The following is a 9930-nucleotide window of genomic DNA, read 5'->3' on the forward strand; positions in this document are numbered from 1 at the left end:
TTTATATACCGATGGACCAAAAAAGATGGGCGTGAGTGAGGACCGATAGACCAACACGGAACCCTAGGCCTTGGACTACTGTCGTCGTTCTATGTTTGCCACCTGTCAAAGCGAGAAGGCTAGGAGCAAGGGACGACGAACTGAAGGATGGAAAAAGAGGAGTGAGAGTGAGGGATGATGGATCGAGTGGCGGACTAAAGAAAGTACAATACTTTACTATTAGGTAGTATATACTAGCAACATATGTATTTGTAGAAGAAGTGTTTGTGCTAAACGTAGGCATTGCGTGCAAATTGACTGACAAGTGAATGGGAAAAAACAAAGGAACAGAGCATAAAACATGGGTCTATAACATCCTGGTAGCACAAACTGAATTTTAGAGCGTGAGGATCAGTGGTGCAGAGGCAACGAGCAGTAGGATCATCATCTGCAGGTAGCCGCTGCGCTCTCCTAGCCTGCCAGCGGCCCCGTACCCGTAGCAGTACTCCTCGCCCTCGCCATATCCGGCGCCCTGCTCATCATACGGCTGCTGGTTGCCCTCGCCGTAGTACCGGCCGCCGACTGGCTTCTCCTGCTCGTGGTCGCGAGACTTGTGGTAGTAGGACTCGTCGGCGCCGCCGACGCATTCTTTGCGCTCCCTGATCTCAAAGGTTCCTGCGCACGTCTCGTGTTCAGTCGTCAGATATGCATGCTTGGCATGGGGAAGAAAGACGTCAAAATTAACATCAAGCGCAGAGTGACAGAGTGTTTACCTCTGTCGGGGCCGTAGCTGCATCCCGTGCCGAGCGCCTGCTTCACCGCCAGCACCGACGCGCCGTTGGAGAACTTGAAGCTCTGGGCGGCCACTTCCTCCACGCACTGCAGCGCCAGCTGCGTCTCCTCCAGGCACGGCCCGCCGCAGTACTCGTCCACCTCGTTCCGCTGCACGTGGAACGCGCCCTCCACGTTCATCCTGAACTCCTCCGCGCACTGGCTGTAGATCTGCGCACTCATTGGTGTGTGCCATACATGAACATATATGCTCACGCATTTGCTGAAAGAGATTCAATCTTATATTGACATTATACTTAGCGTTGATGTCTTACATTGGGGTCATCGAAGCAATGGCACGCTCTCTCGAACAATTCCATGGCTTCTTTGCCTGCAAGTAAATACAATATGGAGCGAAGACGTTTCAAACTTAGCTTATTTCAGATTTCCTGGGATGTTTCAGGCATTTTCCTTGAGTATCCAAGAAAATGTCAGAGATTATGAAAGTCCTAGCTGTTTGAAACAGCAAAGTACGACCAGATACTCACTGGATGAGCAGCATGGGACTAGTGTGCAAATGGCAAATGCTAGGGCGGCTAACAAGCTACCACTTCTTTGAGAGGCCATTGTTTAGAGATTATCAATATGATGAGCTGATGAACAGGGTTGGTTAGGCTTATGCTCGCTATTGCCTCTAAATTAGCCTGTGGCTGATCGGTTATAAATATATGGCCATTTGAGCATGCATGTGGGTGTCGAGGCTACAGAGTTTTTTACCAACCTATAGTCCGACTCATACTCCAAAGGATGCTCAATTGCACACTCCTCGCTAAACTTATCCAGAAGAATTGCCTATACTCTAACTTTTGAGCAATGCAATTTGCTCAACAGAAAAAACATGAGCAATTGTACGCATGCAGCTCTTAACTTGTACTCTCTCCGTTCCTTAATATAAGCCATATAGATTTTTAAAGAAAATTCCAAAATATAGCATATGCCCCAACCAATCCCTTAGATTTAGGAATTTTTTTTTTCTTAACAGAACGATTGATACTCTACCTCCATTCGCACCTAAATTACGAATGAGTAAACCGTAAACATGGTCAGATTGCTACTTCTAGTCGTATACATGGTCAGGTTACAAAGGATACATGGATACATGGACCATAAACAAGCACATGCAGACATCTAATCGTACCCATGATCTGAACAAAACATGCATCAACTCGAGTAGCAGATTACCTTGAATAGGAAGATGAGGAGGCCATCGTGTCACAGGTGCACGCCCACGGTTGCGACCTGTTAGTCCCAGGCGAGCTCGCCCACGTAACTGCAGTGCGTCCTCCCTGCTGGCGCCCACGCCATGAGCGCCGACCATGGCGCTGTTGACGATGGACCGCACCCGGTGCGCAAGACCATGGCGACCACCCAATAGCGGGCCACCGAGTCCTTCGCGGACGTCAAGGACATGGCCGTGTCCGTGAAGTGCTTGTCCCGCGTCGCCGTGACCACCTAGTCCGGCGTGGCCGTCCCCTTCTTCTCCACCGTTGCCATACGACTCTGTCACTTCTACCTCTGTCAAGATAGCAAATCCGAATTATGCACAGATCGCGAAACGAATGAAGAATCTATTGCACAAACGATGAATCAAAGTGGGAAAACCTGGTTCCCTCTGCATGCCGCGTCGTCGCTCGCGGGAAAGGTAGGCGGTGGGTCCAGCGATGAGGGGAAACCAATCGGTGCGTGTGTGATTTTCCTTTTTTTCCTCGGTCCCACATACTTCCTCAAGCCGTGCGTTAATATTCGTGCTAAAAACTATACGGCTTATATTAAGGAACGGAGGGAGTATTCAATAAGGTTGGAACAAACCAATGGGCTAGTAGTGATGAGAAATCATCTCCAGAAGCTCTGAATCAGCTCCTTGATTTCAACTTTTCAAGGGCTCCAAAGAATTTCAGTAAATACTTACTCTGTTCCAAAAAAGATCGCACATTTAGCTACAGTGCTAAATCAACTTCAGTTTAACCAATCTCTTAAAAAAATATACAAATATTTATGACATCAAATAAGCACCATTTGATTTACCATAAAATATTTTTTCATAGCTAAATTATTGGTATTTTTTATAAATTTAGCCACACTTAAAATAATTTGATTTGGACTATATCTAGAAGTACACTCTGTTTTGGAAGGAGAGAGTAGTGTTTTGTGTGCTATATCTATATGTACATTACCCGTTTGTACAACCACGTCACAGCCAGGAGGGCTGGAGAGCAAATGGCTTCATCACTTTGGGTGGTGCCGTGGTGGTTTACATGTTAATTAAAGGATTTGGATGATCTGGTTGTAATGCGCGTGGTTGCTTGTACCAGTGTGTTGTGTGTGAAGCTCCTTATTTAAGTTAATTTGGTGCTAGTCTACAAACACTCGACAAATCGAAGCTTTCTCCCAGATTTTGATTTACCGTACCGGAGGGCAACGAGAAGTTTAGCCAAGGAAGACTGGAAGAGTAGTGCTTTCACTCTTGCCAAGTCAAAACGGACATATCTTGGTAGCTAGGACTAGCTGATTTTTTCGTACCCAAATCTCTGTCGGATCTAACGGGCTGACGGCAATCTGATCACCGAGTGGCATGCTATAACTATAACCTTGCTTGCACGGAAACATTTATTTGACAACCACTGCCAATCAATCAAGGTTTCAATATTGATATCGCACTTGCATGTTCGATGCTTTATGTTGTTGTACGTACCTGATAGAGGCAGCTTCTATCGGTAATTATAATTTTTTTCTTTGTAGGGCCTGTTGGGCACACCTCACAATAGCTTCGTAAGTTGTTGGGAGCTTTTTTTTTCCACACACTCATTCCCAAAAAAAAAACTTCATGGGTGAAACTGTTTTTCTCCTCCTCTCACAAAGACATGAGTTGGGATGAAGCTGAAAAAGTAGCTTATCCTAGCTCTCTCCCTTATTGCTCTCTCTCACCCATACATGAAGCTGTTTTGCTAAACAGTTTTTCCAAAATAGCTCAACTACACTTGGAAAGTTACTCATGAAAAAACAACTTCACTAATAAAGTTGAGCTAAGCCAAACAGAACCATAATACTTCATGTTAGAGGGCTGCTAAAGCCCCCGTGTCTATGTGATCCAGGCATAGTGTTCATCTCCTTCTCCAGTGGGCGTCGGTGGTGAGCACACCAACACAGGATGGTCGGCGGCTGGTCATATGTGGATTAACTAGAAGAGAGATAAATGGTATGGTTCATACAGGAATTTGGATAGTTTGGAGGAATTCTGGAGGAATTTATGAGAGGAAAACACTGTTCCGGATGAAAAAAGAAGCGGATCAAGCCAGGTTTAAGAGCACGCGAACGGGGCTAGAGTCATCTTAACGTGACCCCTTTAGTCTTATAGTGCGGGTTGGTCATGAGACGCCGTTTAGTCCATTAGGAGTGCCCCGATCAAGGTCATTACGTGATTGTTAAGCCCCTTTTGACTCTGTCTTTATTGACCGCCTGAGGTCATTTCAACATTTTTCTCCTTGATTGAATGGCTTAGTTATTCAACATTTTCAGTCTCAATCTCAATAGAACGAATATTAAGATCAAAAATCATAATAGCCAATTAAGTCAAGCATCTATAGTAAACCACTTGAAAAGGATTAGGAAAGACTAGAGGGTGGTGAATAGGCCTGTTTAAAAGTTAAACTCAATGCAGCGGTTAGAACGTTAGAGCAACTCGAAACCACAAATCAAATTCTGGTAAGGGAAAAGTAGATCGAGTGAAATGTTAGTGTTCGTGGTAGTAGTGAGGTTCTATTTCATCACTTCTCCAAGGCTAGAAGCTCTTGTGCAAGTAGATCAAGTGAAAACCCTAATTTCACAACCAACACAAATTAGAGCACAAAGATAGCAGTAAGAACACAAATGACAAGGTATTTCTTCTGTGGTTCGACTCACCACAAAGACTAACCTACCTCTAAGTTGTTGAGAAAGCCACGAAGACTCGTGTCGTACATCAAAGGATAACTTGTAGGTCCTCCATGGCTTTACACTTGACTAGTTCCTACCTTTGGGCACCGCATTCATTGGCTTCGGTGCTGACACACCTCCTTCCTCTCCTGTGCATCGATACCCTTCTTCTCCTGCTAAAACGGTCGGATGCCACACGCAAGCCGTCGCTACATCGTTGCAATCCATTGTACGGGCGCCAGATGTCAATTTGGCATGGGAGCATCAGTCTAAGCCGTCTCATGAGACGACGAGCTCGCTGTCTCACATGTCCATTAGACGTGTTTTTACAAGAATGGCCGCACAGAGACAGCTCGGAATGTTCTAATGATTTAACCTATGTTCGTTGATTAGCCTTTTATGTACTCCGTCCACGAAAGAATATAACTGGTAGTTCCTCCTCGCTCCACAGCTGACTGGTTCCTACTTTGGGCACCACATTCATTAGCTTCGGTGCCGACACACGGCGTCCTTCCTCTCCTGTGCGTTGATACCCTTCTTCTCCTGCCAAAACGGCCTGATGCCACACGCAAGTCGTCACTACATCGTTGAAATACGTATAACGGGCGCCGAGATGTCAATTTGGCGTGGGAGCACTGATGAGACGACGAGCTCGCTGTCTCACATGTCCGTTAGACGTGTTTTTGCAAGAATGACCACAGAGACAGCTCGGAGTGTTATAATGATTTAACCTATGTTCGTTGATTAGCCTTCATGTATACTCGGTCCATGAAAGAATATAACTATGGTATCCGTGCTGATCAATCTAGCTTAAGATTGACCAAGTTTATAGGAAATGGTATTAGCATTTATGTTTTTAAATAAATTTGTTATGAAAAATATATTCTATAACTAATCTAATGGTGCTTGTTTTGTATCATGAATATTTAAACTTTTTTTATATAAATTTAGTCAAGTTCTTGACTCCTCAAAAAGCGAGAATTGCATTCTTTTTTATGGATGGAGGGAGTATTTAATTAAAAATTGAAACAAACATTGTCTATATTTAATTTTACAGTCGCAGGCTTCAAGTAAAACCTTCACTGATGGCAAAATGAAAATCACTACTTTACTACAAAGAGAAAGAAACGAATAACTGCCTGCAATGTTTACAATGCAACATTCTTATCTCTAATCAGTTTCATATCAAAGCCACAACAGCCGCAGTAGCCAAATACACGCCCAAGTCCTTAGCATTGAGGGAAATCTGCTGGTGAAGCTAGCCATGGGCCCATCCGCGCTGCTGGTTAGCTCATCAAGATTGCTTACCGCCATGTGTGAGCCTGCAGGTCAACATTGCAGATGTCAGATGTGACTTGCAGGTCAACATTGCATGGGTGGGAATGGCATTTCATTTGTTCATCCCATTTTAATCCGCTATATTATGTTTCATTTTTGCTTTAATTATATTCCTTTAGAGTACTATTTTTGTGTTTGTGTCTGAAATTACTAGCATACTGTTTTTTTTGTGACTTAGCATACTACTTTCTTGCTAAACAGATTGTCTATCTACGTGCTCCCTATGTCCATAAATAACTGTAGTTTTTTTTTTGTCTGCACAGTAAGTTTGACTATATTTGTTTAAAATACGTGCAACATTTATATCTCCAAATCAATTTATTATGAAAATAGATTCAACGATCTATCTAGTTTTCAGTAATATTAATTTTATACCATAAATATTATTATTTTTTTATATATATTTAGTCAAATTTGTTTTTTGGCAAAAGAAAACGACAGTTATTTATAACCGGAGGGAGTATATAAACTATATAAACAAGCAGGATTTGCTTCGAAAAAATGGTGATCATACCTCCGTTAGGATTCGTAGAACCACCAGCAGTATTGGCACTGTTGGCCGTATTGCTGCCCCCGCTAGCACCAACGGCATTGCCGGCGCCGCCAGCGACACCACCACTGGCACCGCTGGTACCTCCTCCACCAGCTCCACCGGCACCCCCGGCACCTCCGACACCAGTGGCACCGGCGGCACCTCCACCACCACCACCACCGGCGGCACCTCCACTACCACCGCCACCCTGTTGGCTGTTGCCAACGTTGCCGCAGGACATCTGGAAGACGGCCTGGACGCCCTGCATGAGGCCAGGGCTGTAGCCCTGGATGTTGCCTAGGATGCCGTTCACGCAGGTCATCATCAGCATCATCTGCCCGAAGCACGGCCCTTGGCACATGATCGCCGTTGACCCGCTGTTGCCGTTGCTTCTGCCGCCGCTGCCACCACTGCCGTTGCTACTGCCACCGTTGCCGTTGCCGCTAGCGCCGCTGCCGTTGACATTGATGCCCATTGCTTGGAGGCACCCATTTATCACCTGTCACGCGACGTTTTCTTTCTTCAGTAGAGTGCCCATTTGTTCCAGATGTACATTTATCTAGTAGAATCAAATACATGTGCAAAAAGGCAAAGAAAAGCTATTCGGAAGGGGTCATTCTCTGCTTTGTAGAATCTTTTATCCTTACTGTAACTATCTTAGTTTGGTCACAAAATAAAATTGTTTACTGAACGTATGATGAATTAGGTACTTCTGCGGTTATTTATTAGCAGTAAGCCAGTAATGGTATAGGGATTAGGGGGTGATGTATGCTCCACGGTGAACTAGGAAAGGAGCAAATATTACTAAACTTAGAAGGGGGTTGTAAAAACGAATTAAAATGCATGGCCTACCAAATAAGCTGGGAGATTAACTAGCTATCTTATGCAAAGGATTATATTGGTGATAAGCATGATTGGTGCAGATCTGCAGTAATTGGGAATTGGGATGTTATAGTCAGAAGGAACCTTGTTTATGTGGTACCCTCACAGAGAGCAGTTGATGTGATGAATTGAGCTTAATTAGAATGCAGACCAAAGAATCGTTACCTGTCTATTGTCAAAGCAGAGAGCAGCCTGTGACACAATCTGGATGGCATCCTGTGTCCCCGGCACCACAGCACCACCTGCCGCGCCCCCTGCACCACCACCAGCTGCTCCTCCTGCGCCACCAGCACCAGCACCAGCACCTCCTCCTCCTCCTTGTCCTGCATTGCGCATAAAAACAACAAAGTGTTCAGTAAATTATATATGCTTGTCAAGTGTCATTTGTAGATCTGGATGCCTTGTTTTGGAAGGCCTTAGCATCTGTGAAAAAGACACAAGAGCTGGCTTCTGTTTGGCAAGGCTTAAAATTCTGAGAGATTAAATTTAACTGTTGTATATATAAACCTTTTTTTTGCAAAAACAAGAGGAGCACTGTATAAAACTAAGTTTGAACCCCTCAAGTAAAGTCGAAGTAAGGAATAGCAATAGTCAGAAGAAGGAAGTGTTGAATTAGCCATGCATGCTTCGTACGGCAACAAACATAAACTGTTGTGAACTGAAGATAGATTACCTCTGCAACAAGAGATGGCCATCGATGAAAGCACAACTACGAAACACAAATTCCAAAGCTTGAGTGCTACCATGGCAGCTAGCTAGCTTTGAGTGTGTGGAAGTGGAACTCACACCTTTATGATCACACTACCTAGCTAGCAGCATATATATATGCAGTCCCTTAAGTATGTTAAAGGCTGCTGGCTTCAGCAACAATGAGACTGGGAAATGGGCTGCATGCTCCTTGAGAAACATGGGATGCATATACTATTTATGTTGTGAAATGTGATTCCAGGAACCAATTGGATCGGAGGTACGGTGTTTGGAACCGTACCTAGAGCTGGAAATTAAAATGAGTGAGCCGGTGTTTGGTACTCAAGAACCCAACTACTTTTGCTTGTTACTTAGACTTGGTTTTCCTTGGGAGTGTGCATAAATCATACCTAAACAGGCATAGCAGCTGGTTTTGCATGGTTCCTGCCTAGTTCTATTGACTACGATGTTGGACGACGTAGCACTAGTACAGTTTGTGTTGTTGAAGTCGAGGGCTTCCATTGGACGCTCTGCGTGTATATGTACTGTATGTAATCTAGCTAGCTTGTGCCACCGGTATGTAGAAGTAGAATAGCGCACGATGCTAGTACGGTTGTTAAACCACTCTAGTCGTCAAGAGTCAAGACTCAAGAGTGACATTCTGTATATATACTAGAAAAAAATCATATATATAATCCCGTGACGACTGACGAGGTAGGTCACTGACGATGAAGTACGACGTTCAAGTCCGGAGGTTTAAAGTACAACTACGCTGCATTGGTCGATATTTTTTTAATTTTAACACTTTTTTTAAACTAATTCTAAATCTAACACGGGCTGTTTTTTATTTTTAAATCTAATACGGGCTGTTTTTTATTTTCAAATCTAACACTTTTGACAACGTCTATTGCCATGGCGCGGCTAAATGCCTCTGACGCGCCATGCATGGTGGTGCGGCAAGAGAGCTGACGTGGCGACGACCGGGGCGCTGACCGGTGATGTGGCAGGGTCTGCCGCACCACCGATCTTGGTGCGGCGCCGCCACGCCATCACTCACGGCGCGGCAGTCGCTGTCTGGTTGATTCACCACCCATGCCTTGCTGCTGCGTGTGCGACGTGATTGACCTGGGACGTGATTCACTGTTGCGTGTGCGACCTGTGACGTGATTCACTGCTGCCTCTCCTTGCTGCCTATGCTGCTGCGTGTGCGACGTGATTGACCTGAGTCTTGCTCAGTAGTCACATTCCTTGCTATTAGGTACTACTAATCCGTTCTAACCAGTAGTATGGTTCAGTAGTGTTCCTTTCCCCATGCCATGACCATTTTCTATAATTCGTTAAAGTTAAAAAAAAGCTAACTTCTCGAAAAGCGAAAACGACTTCTATTTTAGACAGAGAGAGTAAAGCTTATTATGTTCTTCAAAAGTTGTTCGGATATGTCATTCTGGTCTCTAAATTTGTAAATCGTCCATTTAGATTATAATTGGTAACTTGTTTGACTATATCATTTTGATCTCTAAACATGCAAATCGCCTGCTTAGATCCTCAAACTTGTTCAATTATGTCATCTTAATTTGCAAATCACCTTTTAGATCCAAACATAAATTGACTGCCTAAATAGACAGTTAGCGAGTCTAGGACTCAAGATGATATGGCCAAACGAGTGTAAGAATCTAAATATGAAATTTTCAAGTTTAGGGATCGCAGTCGAACAAGTTTACGAGTTTAGAGACTGTGATAATATAGTTGAGAGGCCGTTGTGGACTTTA

General features: G+C 44.2%; 2 protein-coding genes across 2 annotated transcripts; both read right to left on the reverse strand.

Annotated features, from left to right (window-relative positions):
- Nucleotides 1–222: 222 nt before the first annotated feature.
- On the reverse strand, nucleotides 223–1435 carry LOC136514860 (uncharacterized). Its single transcript, XM_066508567.1, has 4 exons — nucleotides 1299–1435; nucleotides 1086–1141; nucleotides 753–981; nucleotides 223–654 (listed from the first exon to the last, which is right to left on the reverse strand). The coding sequence occupies exons 1-4, from the start codon at nucleotides 1375–1377 to the stop codon at nucleotides 377–379; spliced, it is 642 nt and encodes a 213-aa protein (XP_066364664.1). The 5' UTR covers nucleotides 1378–1435; the 3' UTR covers nucleotides 223–376.
- A 4380-nt stretch (nucleotides 1436–5815) lies between these two features.
- Nucleotides 5816–8254, reverse strand: LOC136514866 (uncharacterized). Its single transcript, XM_066508572.1, has 4 exons — nucleotides 8148–8254; nucleotides 7640–7797; nucleotides 6575–7091; nucleotides 5816–6044 (listed from the first exon to the last, which is right to left on the reverse strand). The coding sequence occupies exons 1-4, from the start codon at nucleotides 8218–8220 to the stop codon at nucleotides 5908–5910; spliced, it is 885 nt and encodes a 294-aa protein (XP_066364669.1). The 5' UTR covers nucleotides 8221–8254; the 3' UTR covers nucleotides 5816–5907.
- Between the last annotated feature and the right edge of the window lie 1676 nt (nucleotides 8255–9930).

The sequence above is a fragment of the Miscanthus floridulus genome, chromosome 17 (assembly GCF_019320115.1).
Source record: "Miscanthus floridulus cultivar M001 chromosome 17, ASM1932011v1, whole genome shotgun sequence".
NCBI classification, from domain to species: Eukaryota; Viridiplantae; Streptophyta; class Magnoliopsida; order Poales; family Poaceae; genus Miscanthus; species Miscanthus floridulus.

Bases quoted from the DNA above. Each gene is read 5' to 3' on its own strand.
- LOC136514860 (XM_066508567.1), bottom strand. From the start codon at position 1,377: ATGGCCTCTCAAAGAAGTGGTAGCTTGTTAGCCGCCCTAGCATTTGCC. The intron at 1,142-1,298 runs GTGAGTATCTGG...ATTTACTTGCAG, and splicing joins AGTCCCATGCTGCTCATCCA to GCAAAGAAGCCATGGAATTG. The intron at 655-752 runs GTAAACACTCTG...AGACGTGCGCAG, and splicing joins CAGCTACGGCCCCGACAGAG to GAACCTTTGAGATCAGGGAG.
- LOC136514866 (XM_066508572.1), bottom strand. From the start codon at position 8,220: ATGGTAGCACTCAAGCTTTGGAATTTGTGTTTCGTAGTTGTGCTTTCA. The intron at 7,798-8,147 runs GTAATCTATCTT...TGCGCAATGCAG, and splicing joins GGCCATCTCTTGTTGCAGAG to GACAAGGAGGAGGAGGAGGT. The intron at 6,045-6,574 runs GTATGATCACCA...GTTGACCTGCAG, and splicing joins TTCTACGAATCCTAACGGAG to GCTCACACATGGCGGTAAGC.